Source organism: Tachysurus vachellii, chromosome 7 (genome assembly GCF_030014155.1).
Source record: "Tachysurus vachellii isolate PV-2020 chromosome 7, HZAU_Pvac_v1, whole genome shotgun sequence".
Taxonomy (NCBI): domain Eukaryota; kingdom Metazoa; phylum Chordata; class Actinopteri; order Siluriformes; family Bagridae; genus Tachysurus; species Tachysurus vachellii.
In genome coordinates this window covers 11,286,335-11,308,268 of record NC_083466.1, presented here as the reverse complement: position 1 = coordinate 11,308,268, position 21,934 = coordinate 11,286,335, and the positions used below count along the sequence as shown (strand labels likewise).

At 37.5% G+C, this 21,934-nt stretch overlaps 1 protein-coding gene across 5 annotated transcripts in view; it reads left to right on the top strand.

Annotated features, from left to right (window-relative positions):
* The window catches only part of rgs12a (regulator of G protein signaling 12a), a 33,240-nt gene that overhangs the window by 7,111 nt on the left and 4,195 nt on the right, over positions 1 to 21,934 (top strand). For 2 of the 5 annotated variants that reach the window (XM_060874285.1, XM_060874283.1), the window contains exons 4-16: positions 11,861 to 11,879; positions 12,470 to 12,639; positions 12,786 to 12,878; positions 14,119 to 14,262; positions 14,353 to 14,535; positions 15,308 to 15,449; positions 15,645 to 15,733; positions 18,225 to 18,416; positions 18,550 to 18,623; positions 19,493 to 19,619; positions 20,203 to 20,299; positions 20,486 to 20,553; positions 21,193 to 21,307. In XM_060874285.1, the coding sequence (XP_060730268.1) occupies positions 11,861 to 11,879; positions 12,470 to 12,639; positions 12,786 to 12,878; positions 14,119 to 14,262; positions 14,353 to 14,535; positions 15,308 to 15,449; positions 15,645 to 15,733; positions 18,225 to 18,416; positions 18,550 to 18,623; positions 19,493 to 19,619; positions 20,203 to 20,299; positions 20,486 to 20,553; positions 21,193 to 21,307 (1,513 nt within the window). Of the gene's footprint in view, positions 1 to 271; positions 411 to 5,882; positions 6,006 to 11,860; positions 11,880 to 12,469; positions 12,640 to 12,785; positions 12,879 to 14,118; positions 14,263 to 14,352; positions 14,536 to 15,307; positions 15,450 to 15,644; positions 15,734 to 18,224; positions 18,417 to 18,549; positions 18,624 to 19,492; positions 19,620 to 20,202; positions 20,300 to 20,485; positions 20,554 to 21,192; positions 21,308 to 21,934 lie in introns of those variants that run through there. The other 3 variants (XM_060874287.1, XM_060874286.1, XM_060874284.1) reach the window with 3 other exon arrangements.

Sequence of the window (21,934 nt, the reverse complement as noted above, 5' to 3'; positions counted from 1 at the left end):
GATTTCACATACATGAGCAAGAGGGTGTTACATGACAGGTCATGTGTGTTTGTGGGTATAATGCCAAAGTCATCTCTCTAGTTTCCTCCTAAATCAGTGTGACAAACACTTTAGCACTGACCTGAGGGAGAGAGGTTTTTCTTACAGTGGGAGGAGAAAGTACGCTGAAGTAGAGCGAGTGACTGAAAAGAATGAAAAGAGTGAGCCTGGAAAGAGGGAGGGAGCATTAGGGTGAGTGAGAGAGTAAGGGAGAGGGAGAGTTTTTTTAGATGCAAGGAAAACCTCTTCAACTTTATTCTATGAGCATGTAGCAGAATGGACCTGTTTATTTATGCTGGGTGTCTGAAGAAACACTAAGGACACACACACACATACACATGGAGCCACCTTTAACTTTCCATGCTCCTACAGTAAGTGCCATTTTTATCTCTGCTATCTTAGTGCATCTATTTTTCTTGAAAATTTCTCACTCCTTTTTAAAGTTTCAGTGTTGTGCTTTGAAGACCTTGTGTGGCCTTGTATTGGAATCTTAATGTTTACGACTTTAGTAAACAGTTTTTACTTGATGTGACACTACTACCCACTAAAATGTTATATTTGGATTCATGAGCTGTTTTACTAGTTAAAATCTTGCTCTGGAATGAGATGCTGGAGTAACTCACCGCTATGTGCAGAATTTACATTTCCATCTGCCTCACTGTCTACAACAAACACACTTTGAGGGAAATGTAAACAGGCAGCCATTTGGGCTTTGACTAAGGTGTCCGATTAGTCATCAGTCTGCGCTCACACGCAAGGAACCAAAGGAAACTTCTATCTCTCTAGAACTGTTACTTACAGAGTTTTGAGTTGACAATTATTTCTGTACTTGAATTACACTCTATCTAGTACTGAAGACTAGTAGTTGCACTGTGGATGATTGGACTTCCTGGTGTATTCTACTTGACTCTGAACTGGTAACCCTAAACCACAGCGTTGTGTGACTATCTATCAGCAAAATGTGCCTTGATGAAGCCCAGCTGCTAGTTTAATAGTAGCTCTGGATTAAAAAAACTGATTTAAGAAGGGCAGAATAATATGCTTTTGTGTAATTGAGTGAAAACCCAATATTCATCATCCTCATTTCACAAACACATCAATGCTTCATGGGTTATTCTTCTTTATATTCAGCATGGCCATTTGAACAGCGTGAACATATACGTTGACACCATATACAACCTCGTCCGATGTATAATTTAAGCATGCGATATAAACAGTGCGGTCTGAGAGCGCTAGCGCAAATTCTGCATTGTTTTTTTAATGGAATCCAATATTTGCCATTGCAAATTAATGTCAACAACTTGAGTGAAAAGTAGAATCTTGGAAAATCTACGTAAATTTCAGAGTGTCTTTAGTAGTAGTGTGCACTCGAGCTGCATGAACTCAACAAGTTTATGCAAAACCTTTCGGTCCATTTTAAATCAAATCCATCTGAGTGTCGTCTGAACACATGCTTTAGAAGAAGACATTAGACAGGAGGAAAATCTGACAGTTTGTACAAAACAGTCAACGTGGTCAATATCACGAAGTTCCTTACGTTTAAATTGGGACATAAACAGTGTAAGTAATGAAATTAGGATTTACAATGTGATCTCAGACTTTTTGATCCGGTGGTATACTTAATAAATAACACATTTATGCACAAATATGTAAAATAAGAGAAAGCTCGGTTTTTCATTCTTCCCTTCTGTCCATATTCCATTGTTTTACCAGAAACTTTTCATCTCTTTAAATTCACTTTTTCACAATTCATAATACTGTAATGAAAAGCCGTAAATGAACTTCATTTCGTATCTTCTTTTCATTGTAATTAATGTAGAAAAAGCATCTTTTTTGTTTCCTGTGGTATCCAGAGCTTTTTTAATTCCTTCAGTGGTTAAGGGAAAATTAAAAATAAAAAAGCAACGGCAATTTCCTCTCTATATGTGTATAAGTGTGATCACTGGCTGATCACTGCTGCTATCGCTTTGGAAGTGTTTGCATGTTCTTACTCTTTGAAGTGCAGCTACCCGGGAATGGGAAGCTATTAGTGACGTTTTTTTCCCAAAAGACCTACTTATTGCCTTCCTTTCGCAGTCAGAGGAGCCATGTCGGATTAGCAGTATTTGTACTAGCCCCTCTAAAAAGAGACTTTATATTTAAAAACATTTAATAGAGTTGCAGTAGGGTTACATCAGGTATAGAGACCAGAGCAAGCAACATAGAAGAATATTTTTCCATGTTGCCGAGAAGATACGTTTTCTATTCTATAATCCCGGCACGGCTTGTTATTTTTACACATATCCTTCATTGAAGTGTTGAAACCAGTTGGTTTAGTGCCCATGCGTCGTCAAAGGGAGTTATTTTTGTCAAGAAAGGATTCTGCCGTGTGTAATTATGAGCATCAGGTTTCAGTTAGAAAGACCACTGGTTCAGTAAAGCTGGAGAGAAAACTTTTGAAAGTGTGGTTGGGTGGGGTCATGGCTGAAGCTCAGATGATGACTGATGCACTGCCTCCAGGGGAAACGAGAGCTGCTCTCATCCCTTTCACTCACCCTGCAATGGAGGAACGGTGGGTTGTGTATGATTATTATAAATTCTTTTAAAATTCCAAATTCTTCTTATAAAAGATTTACAGGAGCTACAAGGGTTTGGAAGTGGTGTTTATATCTGATATATATCCTTTTTTTTTTTTAATTTACACAAGATATGAGTTATTATAATATAGACTTTAACTGAAACAAGTGATTAATAATTAATTAGCATGATAGTAAAAAACATTAGATTCCGTGGTTTTACTTGCTACATTAGTACTTGAATGATAGTGGAATCCTGGACAAAGAATATACATATAAATAACAAATAAAGCTAGTATATATAGTTAATAGCTTAAAAAAAAATTAAAAATCTTAAAATGTACACTGTGCCACTGTGCTATACACAAACACCAAATATATACAGCAGATAATCAGCTTGTTAAAGTAGCTTTATTTTTAATGGCTTTTTAAGTGATAAAAAAAATATATAATGAGATGTGCTGTTATCTGACAATAATTGCGGATTAGCACTGCATGCGTTGGTATATATACAATAATTACAGCGGATTATACCTGCACGTGCTGAATTGGTGTATTTCTCTTATTATTTAACAATTTGAGACTCTTTCCAGAAATGTTAAATAAGCACCTCCTAAGAAAAAGCTTCACAATATCTATGCTTATGATTTTTACTTTGTTAAATAACAACAAAGTATTAGAACCATTGATTAAGCCTGGAGCTACTGTCAGAACCGCTGGTCAAAGAAAATAAATTCACTACTTCAGATTTGAGAATTCAGTAGCTCTGTAGCAGAAGTGGGATTAACGACCGTCGCTGTCACTGCTAACAGATAAAGTGAAAGAGCAGATCCTTCAAAATCTGCTCGTATTTATAACGACATTATATATATATAATGACATATTATAATGACATATATATGTCATTTATAATGACAACTCTAACAAACATTCCGCAATATTCAGAATAACTTTTTCAGAATTACTGCAAATTTACAGAAGATTTGGGCCATGACACGTTGTGCGACGTCATTACACCATGATTCATGCATGTCAAACATGAGTATACTTATAGAACGGCATTTCATATGTGTCTTTACACCGATTAAAACAGGAGATTAAAAGAAGAATCATGTTTTTAGAATTCAAGTAAAAAATGAATCAAGCCACAACAATCACAAAAAACCTTTCAAGTCTTATAGGGACTGATATACGACTTGTATTTGGCAAACATCGTTAACAAGATGAGTCATTTTCTAAATTTGCTCTTAACCTACAACCTTTGTCTGGATCTAGGACAATTTTAAAAAATATCCTGTCAATGATGAAGCAAAGCCAGAGTCATATTATAAAGCCTCACCTTGTTATGTGACTCCAGTTTGCAAGGTTACATTTAAAGCTTAGTGTCAGTTCTAGAGAATGAATGAACCTATTCTAGCTATGTGTTGAGACATGACCAGGCTCAGTGATGCCTGCAGCCGTGGCTTTCTCTTGAAGTTTATGATGTACGATCTATCAGTAGAGAATTCTCTCTTTTACCTGGAGGTTGTTGTTTATCAGACAATCCATGTTATTTTTCTTGCATGCTTTATGATGGAGAAAATAGGTAAAAGATGCGATGATAGTTTTGTGATCCAAAATAGCCATTTCACTGGAAGGTAATTGTCTCGGTTGAGGTCAGGCACCACTCCCCCATCACACAGGCGTAATTTTGTTTTGGAAAATGGTGAGTACAGGGATGATTTTTTTTTTTTAACAGCTTCTATTTTAACCATTGTTTAAACTCTTCCAGCAATTATGGGATGATGGGTGCTTTTGGAAGTTTTTTTAAATTTTTAGTTGCTATGGATTACATCACCTAAGTACTGTGTTTATGGAAGAGTGTTAAAAAAAAGAAGAAGTAAAAGTAAATCGACGCATTCAATCTCACAGACTTATTTAATTTCCCATTATAAAGACAACAACGTCTGGTATGAAGGACACCTTATTTAAACCTAAATTTTGCATATGCTGCAATTTTCAATGTAGCATTGTATATAAATAATACGTATAAATGGCATCTGTGAGGAACGTGACATGAGAGTGACATTTTCTTACATAATCACTATAAATGAAACTTTGAATAAGACCTATGCGATGTTATTCATTGGATCATGCATTTCGGGTCAGTTTTTATTGCTTACTGTTATGACAAATTTACAAAGTGGAGATTTGAAAGACAAAGACAATTAACATCCCTACTGTCTCCAGCATACGTTCCATCTATTTCTCATTCTCTATATATGGTGAAGAAATCTCGCACTTGTTGCTGCATCTTAAAATGTGAAAGAGCCCAAGGTTTCATGATTTGCTGTAGTCATATAACAGTATCAGGAGCGACACACTGTGTCATTTCTCTCTCGCTCTTATCTGTCTCTCGCGTCTCTCCAGCGAATGCAGAGGAAGTCTCCTCTGAGGTCTCTGATGTTATTTTCAGGCAGTTTGTTTTCTGCTAGAGATAAGAAGGAGAGATTCACTTTAGTCCCTCGAATGTTGTTTTCTTCAATCACTGGCTGTTTCTGAGTCGCCAAAAGACGTTCAAGGTTCATATGGTCTCAAGTCACACACCAGACACAAACATTCATACATGTGCAGTAGCGTACACACAATGTTGTGTATATGACAGGGTAATTTGCATATGGTGGCTTCTTTCGGGTAGTGAATGATGTGAGTGGAAGTGATTTTTCCCCCAGCTGGAAGCACATACACACATGCTCTTAAAGGTGTTACAGAGAATTAACAGCAAAATAAATAGAAATAAAAGGCAAATGCATGATTGCACATACACAAAAAAATTCCATATATATATACTATTTTCAAAGTTTTCCTAAAGTAGAAAGGACATGCTGCTGTAGCAACAGGAGAAAACACATTTCCCACCATGAAATCTACAAATACAGCTCTGATTTTGTCTAAAGAAGAGAAAACACACTAATGTAACCATTCTCTTCTGGATTTCCCTGGCTATGGCCCACCCAAAAAGGAACCACACTAACACAAATACAAAGAAACTAAATTTAACCTGCATCATGCACAACTACACACACCTCCATGTAAGGCCAGTGTGTAGCTGAGTTGGACAAGTCTGTGTGAACAGACATTGTTTTGATATTTCTCTTGCTCAGTTTTATACAATCTAAAATGTTGGAAATGTCTCAAATTACAGCGTAGCTCCAGCAACGTCATATTTTTGGGGGCTGAGTAAACTTGTTTAGACATGGCTCATCATGTCTGTGTGTCCCATCTTGGGAAGGGAATCATAAGGTGTGCTCACACAGGTACATGTGTATACACATTCTGTCTGATGACAAATCTTAACAAATCATGAATAACTCCAAGAAACATTTTAGAAAGCGTTTCTTTTCCTTCCGATCAGCATATGGACGCATAGTGGTAAGCTTTCTTTTGTATTGTTTTCTGTCCTATTTCTGACTTGGATTCTACTCTTCTATCCTTGGCTTGAGTTTGTTAGATCAGCTGTTCAACTCATTAGATGCCTCACTCCTTTCTCCGTTCCTTCTCTCCCACACGAAGCAGCTGTGGTAGGGAGCTTTGCGTCTGCTCAGCAGGATTTCAACAAAAGAGGTACTTCACGCTTCGCTCTGCCTCTACTGCTGGGCTCATGGAAGCTGTCTCCTCACCTTACGCACTGTTTTCTTGTGGCTATTGCTCTCTGTGATCCATCCAGCTTAAACATGCTAGGACATGCCAAGACATTTTGTTTAGATCTGGTGCTTGTCTCTTGTAAAGTCATTTTACATTTAGACAGTACAAACAGCATTCTACGTTTTTGTATGGGCTTTTTTTTTGTCTTTTGTTGACAACAACTGTCAGAATGATTACTGCTGGATCTTGTTAACAAAGTGTCAGAAAGGTTTATAAACTTTTGCAATAAATTTGGAGACGTGTACAGCATTGATGATGAGCTATACAACTGTGTGTTCTTAAACCCAAACATACATTTCAACTATTACCGTTGAAAATAAGGAATTGGATCTCCTATTGTTGCAAAAAAAAAAAAGAAAAAATTCACATAGCTACACCAGTGTAATGCCACACATATAGCCTTGGTGTGTTGCAATCTGTTTGTGGAGTGTTGCCAAAGGTGTGAGCAGTCATTGGAAAAGGAAATGACTCTGACAGGTGTGTGTTGATATCACCTAAGAGGAACAGGATTGCTTGAGTCTCCAGGCGGCAATGATATGTAAGTAAGAAGAAAGTGTGTAGCTCTCAGCATAACCGTGACATTCTTACGTGGATGGGAAGCAAAAAAGCAGCTTTGGGCTGAACTGGGTACAAAGGAATAGACAAGCTTTCATGTGGGTTTCATGAGACAGGAGGAACATCAGATTCTTTCTGAAGCTTTTGTTGTGGCAGTTCTCAGCAGACCAATTCAAATGATGCTGCTTTTAAGTTTGAAAATAATGACGATCCAAAGCCAGATATACACCAAATTTGCCTTTGATTTTTATTTATTTTTTGCTTCCCCTGACTGAGTCAGAGTTGTTGGTTATTCCTCATGGGTTGTCTGAAACACGTCTGCTTTTACATCTCAAACTGAATATAGGCCCACATTTCAACCCTGCCATTGAGTGTGGTAACTGTCTTCTGCTCCTGGTAAAACCCTTTTCCTGTATAATAACATACTTCCTAGTGGTACTCCAGGATATATTTAACCTGCAAAGACTGAAACGTGCATCATTAGTGGCTACAATGTCTGTGGTCTAAAATGACTTTTTACCGTAAGATTCTTCCATTTGAGGATTCTTGGGTGGTGGCACCAATTGCCTTGCTACTTCTGCAAGTGACGACCATGTCCAGGCTGACTGTTTTCCTCCAGCATGCTGACTCTTTCCCTACCTCTGTTTCCCATTATTCCTGTCTTGCTCCCTCCCTCCATCTAAACCACAAAAGGGGCCACTTTGGAGCTGAGTCTGGTTCCCTTTGGAACTGGAGTGGCTTGGCCAGCACTATACCAGTTATTTGGCTAGCAAGCTTAGCTAGAAAAATGTTGCTTGCTGTATCTCCCTGCATTCAGGATGAAGATATAAGATACTTAAAGCATGAATCTTGCTAGTAATGTTAGTAAAGTTTAAACACATTAAATACATACTTCTTTCCACAAATATGGCACCTCATTTTGTTGCTTTCTAACTTTGTATGCACATGTTTTGAGTAGCGCATGAGTATTGGCAAAGCCTGCGTCCTAAAGCTTGTTCATGCTTTTGGTGTCGCCTCATGAAACCTTGTGGGTTTTGGAGTCTGTCTGCATCTCTGCTCTGTAGGATTTGCTCAAAAGCATTCTTGGAATAAGCCATGTTTAAAACAGACATTGTACAAGAGGCTGTAAATTTATAGTTACAGACTTTGTCTTTTTTAATTATGTTTAATAACTAGAGCTCCAGACAGAATATGGATGATGGTGGTTTTATTGACCAACCTTGCTCTTTTAAGATTATTGTTGAACTGTCTGCAACAAAACTTGGCAAGAATTCCCAGAAGTGCAATAACTTTTTAAATCAGTGAAATAATTGACATGCATGCTAGTCATCAGATTAGCATGTAAACAGTGATAAATCCTAATTCTAAATTGCATCAAGGACATTTTCATGCTTTAGCACAATAATCAGCTTATTCTACATATATATGTTTTGTTATTTGACAACTTTTGAATGCTTTTGTGCAAATAACCAGAGAAAGAAAAGTTCCATCAAAGATAGCTCAAACCAGACCAGCATAATTTAACAGTAAAGCGCCAAGTTGTCAGTTTTAATTCTAAGCAGCTAATAAGATAGAAATGCATTAAAATATTTATTTTAACTTTAAGAGTTAGTCTTCCTTTGAGAACTGGGGATGTGGCTGTGTTCAGAAAGATTTTCATGTTCAGAAGTAATTATCCTACAGCTGTTGTCAATGACATGATTCTGATTAACACCAAATGAAGCTTAGCTGTTTGTGTAGGATTTTCTCCACATCTACCTTTCTGGCATTTAGCATTTTTATTTATGGCATTTAGTAGACACCATTATCCAGAGTGACTTACATTTTATTCCAATTTTATACAACTGAGCAATTGAGAGTTAAGGGCCTTGCTCAGGGGCCCAGCAGTGGCAGCTTGGTGAGATTTGAATACATGACCTTCCTATCAGTAGTCCAATGCCTTACCCACTAGGCTACCACATCCCCAATGTTTTGGTTTTGTCATGGTCCATAAAAAGCTTTCAAAGCATACATGCTATCTCACTTGTTGAAAGATGTTGATCAGAAGAAGCCTTTATTTTTGTTACAGCACAGCAAAATCATTTCTTCACATATCCCAACTTTGAAGGTTAAGGGCCAGAGTGCAGAATAAGCCATGATACAGCAACCCTGGAGCAGAGAGGGTTGCTCAAGGGCCCAATAGTGGCAACTTGGCAGTGCTGGGGTTGAACACCGATCCTCCAATCAACAACCCAGAGCCTTAACAGTAGAGGGGTATGAAAGAATTTCCAAATTAGATGAACCTTGAAACAGTGTATAAGCCATTGTCATCAAATAGAGAAAATGGAGCAGCACAGTGACATCACCAAGCACAGCATGTCCCTCTACCAATTTACTAACCAGGGAAGCTGCCACATGCTGATAACACTCTGCATGTGACAACAATCTCTCATATTCTTCTCATATCTGGTCTATGGGGTAGGATGCTCTTTAAAAAACTTCCAAACTCAAATAATTCACTTCAAACCATGTTGCAAAATGTGTTATGGTCTGATGAGAGTGATTCCAAAAAGGTATAATAATGCCGTAATTCCAAAATGTATGTTTGGCGTAAAACAGCATTTCATTAAAAGAACACCAAACCCACAGTGCAGCATGTTAGAGTTGCTTTTTTTCAGCCAGAAATGAGGCTTTTATCAAGGCAGAGGGAGTCATGAATATCTACAAATACTTCAGGTATCTGCTTATAAGCAGAAGAGCTTCACTTTTCGGACTGGTTTTCACTTCATTTTCATATGTGGATATTTCACACTGATGCTGGTGATTTATCTTGTTGCAAGTTCAATAGCCATTTTACCAATTTTTTTAGTAGGCATTTACTATACATCGTATGTCATTAGTCAACAATCATGTAAAAATGTTCATCAAATTATTTCCAAAATCTAATCTTCTTTTTGCAACTGCATCACATTAATATATGGAAAAAAATATACCTACTTAAATTTTACACCTCTAGTTTACACATAAATTGAAGAGAAAAGTGTCATGTATATATAAAGTGCAATAAGAGTGTGTTTGGAATCTTTATTATCACTAACAAGCAGAACCATGGTGCAATGGATAGTATCCTCACCTCACAGCTCTAGGGTCTTTGAGGTCAGGTTACTGTCTATGTGAAGTTTTGCATGTTCTCCAAATACTGCTAGGTGTGAATAGGCTTGTGAAAGTGTGTGTGCATGGTGTACCCTGCAATTGACTGGTACCCTATCCAAGGTGTACAGATCCCATATTCCTGCCTCATTCCCAGTATTCCTAATATGTGTAATTATTCCGGAACCACTGAGACACTGACCAGGATAAATTGATTATTAGAGATGCATGAGTGAATTTGACTGAGTGAAAGTTGTGATGTTGGTTTCAGGTGTGGTTAGGCATTTAAGTAAAATACCTGTTTTTAAGTTAAGTTAGTATACATGTTTCCCTGAATGCTTATTTTAATTTTTTTTATTTTACTGTTTTGAATCTTAATGAGAATATTTTTAAGAACCAGTTTTAATTTACCAGTTTGTATACCAGTGATTATGGCCATTAGCAGTGTCTGTTCTTGAAATGTAATGACAACTGAGTCCTCATGCAAGTTTTACTTTATCTTTCCATCGAGTTTATATGATATATAAAAATCCAGCTGTTGTAGTTTCTTATTAAATTGTCATTTAGAGTAAAGGTATGCAAGCCAAGCATGCATTTTGTCACCTGACCAGCTGTGATGTGATGCCAATTCTCCAGTAAAAACCTTCATTACCATATGAAACCCCCCACACTATCTTAAGTATCCTTAATGTTCTTCGTGATCTCAGCTTTGCAAAAGGCACCCAGCTGGGATAGGAATGTAGCCTTCAGACTGCTGATGAGCTGATGTTACGCTAACAAACAGTGAGAATGAAAGTCTGAGGACTGGAACTTGAGTTATGGGACTTGTGACAAAGTGTGTTTGCCATATAAACAGTTATTTCAAAACTCCCAGACAACAGACACACATACAAATAAAGTTATGTCTGCTGCAGTAGCATCAGTTTGCTAATCTTGCTAAACATGTCTGTCGGGTTGTCATTTAAATCTCATTCATTAGGCCTCGTGTCATTAGACGTCGCTTCTCTTTAGTTTTTGAATTTCTTCTAGTCATTCATCCCTGCTACATTTATGTTCTCCTTTGAAGATTTTAAGCCGTGCCTCACCGCTTCACTTCCTCCCACTGAATAAACAGTGTGTGTGTTGTCTCTCCCATTTGTGTGGCAACACCCATAAACACACACACACCCCTACCTATTTGATAGAATGTAGAGGATTTGAAAAAGCAGAAACAGAGCATCGCAAGAGGTCTATCTATCTATCTATCTATCTATCTATCTATCTATCTATCTATCTTCTATCTATCTATCTATCTATCTATCTATCTCTCTTCTATCTATCTATCTATCTATCTATCTATCTATCTATCTATCTATCTATCTATCTATCTATCTATCACACTTTCTCAATGTCACTATTCCTTGATCCCATAACAGCAAAAATCACAAATACACACCCATTGTTAATAACACTCCTCTAAAATGAGACGTTTTATTGCTTTAAATGTGCTTGAGTAAATACTTTTGTTTAAAATACAAACATTGGTAACGGACATTGTGTGTCTATGTGCGTGTGTGTTTGCATGGCCTGGGTCGGGTCATTTGCTGCAGTGTGTGTAAGCATATGTGTGGGTGGTACCCAAACCAGAGGTGTGAACAGCTGTGTGTATAGCCACCCATCCAGAGCTACTCTAACAGGCCAGTGTGTTATTGTCTTTGTAAAATATAGCTCACACACACATTCACACTCATTCAGTCAGAATGAGGAAGGTTGATGTGATATCAGGAGGAAATCCCTCAAGTGTTGGGATTTCCAGTCTCTCCTCTCTTTCTTCTTCTCACCCGGAGCTTTCTTCTCCTCTTTCCTCTGAGAGTTACGATGACTGTTTCTCATTCATGTCTTTCTTTGTTTTCTTTCAGACAGCGGCATCAGATGGTGGTGAGTATTTATTTTCAATTGTAAAAATTTCTCTTAACCGTAGACTATTTGTTATGCAAGAAGCTGTCATTTAAGGCTTCTTAGTAGAGTTGTGTCGTCATAGCTTTGCTATTTTTCTAAAATTGCCCTTTGTTTCAAGTTAAAACATCTGCTCCATCTGGTTTCTCTAGCATAAGTCTCTCTCATGTCAGTTATGTTGTTAAGAGTTTTAAGCAAAAAGCCAAAATATTAAGACCTCAGTGGATGAGAAGTATGGCTGAGTAAGTCAGAGGTCATTACAATGCCATTTCTGAAATGCTCTGCCTGAGCTCCTTTAAAACATTGTACAAATGGGTAGATTTGTGTAATTATTTACTAGTACATTCATAAGCAATTTGTTAGTCATGTTACACATTGTTGTAATTATATTGTTGACACATAACTGTTCAGAATTACGATCTTAACTAACTGATAAAGAAAGACACTAGTCACTGTTTACTCTTTTGTTTTTGGTCCATTATGGACCAAAAGCATGTTTAGTAAAGAATCCTGATTTTTTTTTTTTTTTTTAACAAATATGGCCTCTGATTGTTTTAATCTGCTGTGCATAGAGAGAGGTGGTATAGAGCGGCATGGCTTTGGAAGCATTAACAGTTTGGAAAGTAACAGCAGCCTGCCCAGTGTCACCACCCATCATGCTCTCTCAGACCGTCGTGTGGCAGCATGGGCTGTCTCCTTTGAACGCTTACTGCAGGACCCTGTTGGTGTGCGTTACTTCTCTGTAAGTAGCACTAGACATGATCTAACCAACATCAGACAGTTTGAAAAACCTCAGTCTTTCTTCTTCTATTTACAGCAGATATGCTTTTGTTTGTTTGTTTGTTTGTTTGTTTGTTTTTCTTCATTTTTCTTTCTTTACTCCTGCAGGAGTTTCTGAAAAAGGAGTTTAGTGAAGAAAACATTTTATTCTGGCAGGCCTGTGAATTCTTCAGCCAGGTTCCTGAACATGACAAGAAGCAGGTAAGTTAAATGTTAGCAGTTAAGGAATGACAGTTGATTTCAGCTTGCTGTCTATCCTTCTATTCTCAAAAAAAACATCAAGGCATGACAGGATTTTTCACAAAAAAACAAAAAAACTCGTTTATTTCCTGTCCTTCTAGGAACGGTCTCAGAGTCACATATGTTGATTAGGCCCATTGTAAGTCATTTTGAAGGGGTTGCGGCTAAAGGGAAAATAAAGGCACACACCCACCTATCCTACAGGCAAACACACCGACTTTCTACCCTGATTTTATCAAACTGCCATCGATATTTTTATTAAAGTGTGTGTAATTAAAGTACATGCTTAATGAAAGGACAAATTTAGTTTTTCCAAACAGTACATTTTGCGTAAAAAATTTGAAAACGAAGAAAAGGAAGGTGGAGCAAGCTATTATTTTAAAATCAAGTATACTTTGGGGTTGTGTGAGAGCTACTGGAACAGGAAATGTTGGAAGCAAATGGGACAGAGCCAGACAAGAAACTGAAGCTGAAAAGAATTTGGCTTTCACAATAACATAGTGATCCAAAATATACCCCAAAATCCACTGTGAACCTCGGGAAGAAATGCAAGCTTAAGCTTTTGGACTGGTCTTCGTGGTCCATTGAAAATACACAGGTAAATCTTAAACATGGTGTGCATGAAAGAACCAAGAATATCTCAGGACTAGAAGCAGGACTCCTTGCTGGATACAAAACACATTTGCAAGCTGTGAGATCAGCCAAATGGGATGTTACTCACTACTGACTTTTCTTTTTCTGTCTATGAAATAAAAAGTACTTGCATTAACATTTGCAGAATTTTCAAAATATTTTCATAATTTTTTTAAATATTTATAAAAATGTTGAATTCTTTTTTGTTCATTTTTTATATCCAAACTTTTGCATACGGCTGAAAAGTCTGTCAATATTAAATCCAGTCACATTTCAGCAGATTCTTCAGGAAGAATCTTCAGTATTTGTTGTGACAGCACTCAGAGATACTATACTATTCAAGTGTGGACATGACTAGTGTGGTGGTTGGATTTGTTCAGACTCAGCAGATCACATATACCTTCATCATGGTGCTTATCTTTCTTCTTAAAACAGAAAGTAAAATTCTTAACACACTGTCAGAAATTGTACGACGGTGTGATTGAAACAGATAACATTTGTATATTTGTCCATTACTTATTTTTTTCATATTTTGATCTCTATGGTGCTGTTTCATTCTTGTCCACAGCTTTCTCAGAAAGCCAGGGAGATCTACAATAGCTTCCTCTCCAGTAAGGCCACTACCCCTGTGAACATTGATAGTCAGGCGCAACTTGCAGATGATGTCCTCACAGCACCAAGGCCCGATATGTTCAAGCAGCCACAGCTACAGGTGAGCTTGAATATATCTATGTACACACAATCTAATGCAGATCGAAAAAATGAACTCGATCATGAAACCTCCTTCTGTTTGCCTCTGTAGATTTTTAACCTGATGAAGTTTGACAGCTACGCTCGATTTCTGAAGTCCTCACTGTATCAAGAGTGTATGTTGGCTGAAGTGGAGGGTCGACCTCTCCCTGACCCCTACCATGTGCCCTGTAGCCCCGCCCCCTCTAAGCACAGCTTTATCTCAGAGCGCTCCACGTTCTCCACTCCAAAAAAGGTAAAGGGAATCTTTCCATGGAACACTTCGGCTCTTATTTGACTCATGGCACTGACTCTGTTTAATATTTGGAGCATAATTAATAATTATTTGTTATTGCTTATGGGAATGGCATTTGGAAATGCTATGGAGAGCTACACACGGAAGAAATCTTTCCACAATGTATTGTGACGTGTCCTTTGCCACAACGTGACTTATACTGATGTAAATGTGGCTACAGGTAGCAGACATTCAAATAGATTTCAAGGCTTTCCCATGCCTCATTCAACTCATTCTATAAATAGGATGACTAAAAAGCTAACAGCAAATATGTACTAGCATATTATTTAGCTGTATTATTTTCAACCTTTTTTTGGGTTTATAGATTTTCTTTCAGAATAAAATCATCATAGTTTTTATTGCTAATTTAACTTGCCTGGTACAAAGCAGACATCTTTAGCTACCAGCTGGCTAACATTAGCAGAGGAGCTGAAGCAGAGCAGCAAATGAAAAAAAACATAAAAATAAAAGTCAAGAAGTAAAGAAAACACACCAATATTTACCAATTAACCACAAACCAGCCTGTTTTAGTGCTCTAGCTTCTTCCGATCCAATCCAACACCCCAGACACTTCACAGACTGTTAATTACTACTACACGATTGTTAGAGCGACTCAGGATTAACATCATATTATACACAACCTACACACTGTAGATTTATTTAACTCTAATTACATTAAATTGTATTCCTAGAGTTGCTATATTTATTTTCTTGTGTTTTGCGATTATTACAGGACACTCGGAAGTCTAGAACAGGCAGGTCGAATGATGACCTAAGAGATGACCCTGACAGGAGAAATGGCATTTTCTCCTGGTACAGAAACAGGAGCTTTGGTAAAGGTCCAAAGAAACGAGAAATAACAGATTTCAATTATAGTGAGTAATCATCTAATTTACTAATCTTTATGATCTTTGCACAACCAGAATACAAGTTTAGTTGTGGATTGTGTTGTGTTGGTGTATACACAATATAGTTTCAAAGTATTCTCATTACGGTTTACTGCAATATATAGAAATATTTAAGTAATACAAACATTTATATTGCTGTTCGGCTGTTTTGTGTATTTGTAGACAGTAATGGGCGGAGGGAGTCTCAGGGATCTTTGTCTTCTGGTGCCAGTCAGGATTTCAACGCACCCTGCTCCACATTGAGAAATGAGGTAAAATTGGCCAGTATGAAATCAACAGCTACTTAAAATGTTACTGGTAATATTGCATATGTTTATGAATAAGTCTCTTGTATGGGTCTTTTATGTCAACCTTTATTATCATATAATTTATTATAATATCTTTAGAAATGGTCCAGTTCATAGGGCAGGGTTCCCACGCGTCCTGGAAAACCTGGAAATCCTGGAAAATTAATGACCAATGTTCCAGTCCTGGAAGACACATGGAAAATGAGAGAAAACATAAATTGTCCTGGAAAAAAATCATCTTGTCCTGGAAAATTATTATTTTTAAATGTTCTTGATCATTTAAAGAACAGTTTACAACTGATCGAAACAATTAACGTTAGTAACAGAAAGTGCTCTGTTCAGGGACGCTGGGTTTTCATGGGTTTTTTTGTTATGCTGTTTAACGGATGACGGATGACGGATGACGCTGTCTTGTGTTGGCGGTTTCAGCTGCTAGGAATGGTTTAAGTGCTCGAATGATTTCAGCAAATGGTGACGGGTAACCAGGTTATATTAACCTTGTTAATCTGAATATCATGTGCGAGGGGAATGCACAGCAAACTAAAGCATGCATGATGGCATTGGCCTGAGAAAGGAAAGGGTATTAATATTTGCGGTCTTTTTAATTTTATAAATGTTGACATTTCATTCACATGACTAGGACTGGGCGGTATGACGGTATATTCCGTTTCCGCGGAATAAAATGTCTACCGTTACAGGTTTTTCTATTCCGTGCATACCGTGAAATTTAAATTAGTGGGTGTGGTTAACTTCACGTGTAGCACGCCTGAATCTGAGAACGATTGAGAAGCGCCACATAAGCGTAGATAAGAAGAAAAACATGGAGAAACGAGGCGCGACATCAGTGGTATGGACGTGGTTCGGGTTTACAAAGGCTGACAAAGAGCAGACAAATGTGATTTGCAAACTGTGTCACACGAATGTAACCGTTAGCCATGCTTTCACGAGTAACTTGTTTTATCATCCAAAAATGAAGTCTGTTCTCTTTAAACTCTAAAAACGAGGCCTATTTATTGTTATGGTGAGGTTGATCTAAAAGTTGAGTCTCGTTCACTACTAATGCTAAATAATAAAAAAAATGAATAAAATAAGACGAGAAAGCCTATTCTTTATTTTTAAAGTGTTAAAGTGATGTTCATACCGCCCAGTCATGTTTAATATATTAAGCACGTTCCTTTTGTTGATTTACCTGAAAAATTATTATTCCGTGATATATACCGCTACCGTGAAATAAAATAACTTATTCCGTGAAACAGATTTTTGGTCATTCCGCCCACCCGTACACATGACAAATTGTCTTTAAAAGTAATCCATCCACACAGTCCCCAAACCTGTTTTATGAGCGATATAAGAAGTCAAAATTAGATATTCTACTGACGCGATGCACAGCGAATCATACATTGAACAATTATTAGCATGCTCAAAAGTGCAGCACAGACTAGTGTTGTAAACATAAGGCGAAGGCCGGTAACATATAATAGGTTTACTTATATAAACTTAAAAACACGTTCGCAAATGTGATATTGATTTTTTGCAACAGTTCACTAAACAAGAAGTTAAGTGACTTCCTTTCTATCCTTCAGTAACCATAGTAGTTCTAAACAAAGCCGTAGCAAAACGTTTTTAGCAACATACAATACAGTGGCGTTTCTTTGAATATGCGTTTATTAACGAATCGTTTGTGAAAGTGAGTTAATGACGCATTTATAAATACCGAGAGAGAAAGCATGACTTCACCTTACTGTCAAAATCAAATGCCTATCGAAAAAGTGTCACAGAGAAAAGCTAGCAGCTCTAGAACAAAGTTTGGAAAACATGCAAGAGAGTTTGAAGCAACTACACTAAAAAGTTCAAAAGGATACTGTTCATTGGAGCTTAATGCAGTGGATGTTTTGGACAGACAATTAAATGTTGTTTATTCATTCATTATTCATTATAATAAAGTGAAGAGTTTAACTTCAGAAGCTCTGTGTGTGTATATCTGGTGTTTTTCTAATTTTATAGTTAAGTAATAGCCATAAAGTTGTTTTTAAGACTTCTGGAGAGAAGAACATATTACTTTAGGCCTTGAATCTGTGATCCTTGTCTTTTTTTACCTAAATTTGAAATGGAAAAGTCCTAGAAAATGATCTCTGAAAAAGAGTGGGAACCCTGATAGGGTCTATCCTACGATCCTATAATCCCTATGCCAAAATAACACCGGGAATCAGAACCCAAAACTGTAAAATAGACAATAATAATATCAATCTCTTTAACGTAATAAGTTGCAACACCACAGTAATGACATAAATGTAAATATTGAGTTAACTGTAAATCCTGTATCTTGTAATTAAAGTATTAAAGTGCCACAAGATTGTATTGCATGTAGTCCACAGTGTGGCTTTATTTTGCTAATCAAGTTTAGTTAACAATATTTGTGTGTATGTTTGTTTGTGTGTGTGTGTGTTGTTTTAAGCAGAGGAGCTCCACATGGGAGAGGGATAAAATAGGGCAGAGTAAGTCATGCACAGTAGCACTCCCGGATGGCTCCAGCTGCTGTGTGTGTCTGAAACAGGGTGCGTCCATCAGACAAGTGCTGCTGGAACTCTGCCAGAAACAAAACATCAACATGGCTGCCGTCGATCTCTTTCTTGTTGGAGGAGAGAAGGTAGTTGGATAGGACTCCTTTTTATTGCTTCCCGTTTTTGACTAGCTGCTTTCACCCACTCAGTATTTAGCTGTGTTATTATATTTGCACTGTTGGGCTTTTCTTATGCTCTTATTTGTCCATTTCTTTACAGCCACTGGTGTTGGACCAAGACAGTATGTCTCTCAGTTCAAGAGACCTAAGAATGGAGAAGCGTACTCTTTTCAGGTAAATTCTATACTTCTGTAAATGGCTGTCGAAACAGCTGAGTCAGTGGCTGTTTTCAAGACCTACATTTTCACTTGAGCACTAGTTAAAAAAAACAATAAAGAATTCACCCCGTTAGGTGAACTCTCCCCAGATGGCTGTGATGACAAGGCACAACTATGTGTGGCTGGGAGGCTAGAGAGTAAAACTGGAAGGGACAGTATACTCTCTTCTGTCAGTCACAGTGAAACTAGCCAATCAGGTTAGGCATAATATGTGGAAGAGCGTAGATATTGCATTCCTCTGAGTGTGTTGTGCTACCCTGTGACGCTGAATGAACAGAAGTTTAAAAAGATGCAGAGGTTGTTTTCACACATCTTGGAAGAAGCACGTGTTTGCCCCATACTCCGTGGTTGGTAGCTGTCATGTGATGTGGGGACAGTTCACTAGTGGGTGGGAATTGGCAAGGCCAAAATTCGGAGAGAAATTAGGGGGGTCTTTTGCAGTACTTGTACTGTATTTTTGTACCACCTCATTTTACTAACTATCCTCTAACATGAGGGTTGTAGCTTGATAGTATTATGAAACCCTGACGGATTTAAACTAGCATGATAATATGTCTTTTGTAAGTCATTTTACATACAAGAGTGTTCCAAATGCTGTAAATGCAAATGAATGAAAGGCTACACAGAAAAGTCTTCTAACATTGCCCAATTGTTACAATATATAAAAACAGAGCTCAGTTATTACAGTTGGCTTTAACCCTGCCTTCCAAAAACAACAGCCAGTCACTTTCCTGAAATATTTTTACCTCCTGTTTATCTGAAGTGCATAATGCATAAGAAGTGAATGCAGACTATAAATATTTCTCTTCTGTCTTCTATTTTTAGATTGGACCTGGTGCCTATTAACAGATCTGTTGGCTTGAAAGCCAAGCCGACCAAACCCGTTGCTGAGGTGCTGCGGCCTGTGGTCGCCAAGTACGGCCTGCGCCTTAACGACCTGGTGGCTAGAATAGTAAGTCACTTTGCCATGGCAACATGCATTTGTGCCACCACATCTGTGGTGAAGCAAGGGTGGAGCTCGATGGTTTCCAAATGTACTTCAAAGTGCTTGTTTAGAGTCAGATTTGCCACATAAAGAATCAGAAGTGGTGTCAGATAGAGGGCACAACTTCTATGAGATCCGAACTGTTCTGAATTATTGTTCTGATAATACAGGAGGCGCTGCATTTTGGGAATCTCCAGTTTGTTACATGTTTTATCTCTCTCTCTCTCTCTCTCTCTCTCTCTCTCTCTCTCTCTATATATATATATATATATAGATATATATATATATATATATATATATATATATATATATATATATATACATAGTCCTACGCTGACAGAAAATAATGCTATTGTCCATAGACGTAAATGGGAAAAATAAGAGGAAAAAAACAGTTCACAAAAAAACAGTATATATTTATTTATTTATTTTTTTCCATTTACCTCTATGGACAATAGCATTATTTTCTGTCAGCGTAGGACTTGTATGTGATTTATGACATTTAATAAAGTAGCTAAGTACTAAATATAAAACTCTCGTTGTTTTACAGAGCGGAGAGACTGAGGCTCTTGATTTAGGACTGCCCATATCAAACCTTGACGGCTTGCGAGTTGTCCTAGAGCGCTCTGAACCAAGCACTTCAAATGGTATGCATCGAAGCACACCTGCTTGTACACTTACACACATTCGTTCTGATGCAGTTGTGATACAATTCTCTCTGACCGAGTATGTCAGTGTGTCAGTAGTGTGTCCTTCACGTAATAGGACAGAGGTCAAAGGCACACTTCTGTACACACAAAAATAATTCATGCATTGTTTTCATCTTGAAACAGACAAGTCTAAGACGATTCCCTCCAAAACTCAGGGACCAACACTGACCAGCAGGGGGCAGTCAACACAAGTAAGACTGAACAGATTTCTCTTCTTTTCTAGTACTTGCGGCTTTGGGTTTTGGGTTGTGTGTGTGTGTGTGTGTGTGTGTGTGTGTGTGTGCGTACTGTATATCCAGAGATCATATTCTGCTTGTCGATACATTTTTAATAAAACAGTAATAAATTTAAAAGAAAAGACCTCTCTTGCCATTCACAGCTGAAATTACAATCTTAAAACAATAGGTACTTTACTGCTGTTATTACATTTATTTTGTCAAATGTATTTGTCAAATTCCACCATATGGCACATTTGACTCAGCTGATTGTTACCTTATTACTGTGATTCAGATGTGTTGGTGCTACAACTGAACAAAAATGTAGGAACATATTATGTATACGTCTATGCTGTATGTCAGGTATTACCTGCAAAACAGAAACAAGTATAGCAGTCAAAGTCTCAAGAATAACTGATTCTGATATTCCCAGATACTCAGAACAACTGACCAGCCAAATATTCTCATTACAAACTGTATGACGTGAACTGCAGATTTCTGTGAAGCCTTCTTAATTATTTTCAAAGACTTTCAAAAATGTTCTTTGTATGTGACTAAGTGTCTGTGTACCAGCAAATCTCTAAATTATTAATATTGTCATTGCTGCATGGTCAGGGAGATCACAGACCATCAGAGAAACCTGTGAAAGGGGAGGGAGAAGATAAACCCCCAATCGCTGAGACACCCCAGAAAAAGAAAGGCAAGAAGATTCACCTAGATGATGCTGAAGGTGACTTGAATCTCTTTTGAATCTCTCAGTCTCTTTACATTAGTGTTTATTGATCATCTACATTTACATTTATGGCATTTGGAAGACCTCCTTATCCAGAGCGACGTACAACAGTGCTTTCAAGTCTCTATCGATGAATACATTAACACTGGTTCACTAGGTTACAGATTTAGGATACCATCAACCTAAAACTCTGTTCAGGGTTTAGTTTTGTATTGTTTTGTTTTTGTTTTAAATAATATACAATTGTTATATTGCAATTGAAAAGTGCTACTTCAAGTATTTCAGATAGAGGTAGGTCCCCACTTTGTGTTTGGACATCTAGGTGAAGTTCATTCCACCACCTTGGTGCCAGAACAGAAAAGAGTCTTGCTGTATATTTAAATAGTTTGAACAGTCGAGCAGTGCTGGTAGATCTGAAGCGCGAGGAACAGTGCGAGTGATCAGAAGTTAACGATAAGAGCGATCAGCTCACATGTTTTATATTTTCTGTTGCTAGCGTTACGTTAGACCGCTGATGTGAGTAACGGATGCGACTGACATTCTGTTATCTCTATTAGTTGTTTTAATAGTGTACTGTTGTTTTGTTTCTAGTATGGTTTATATTTACAGCTTTTACAGCCCCAG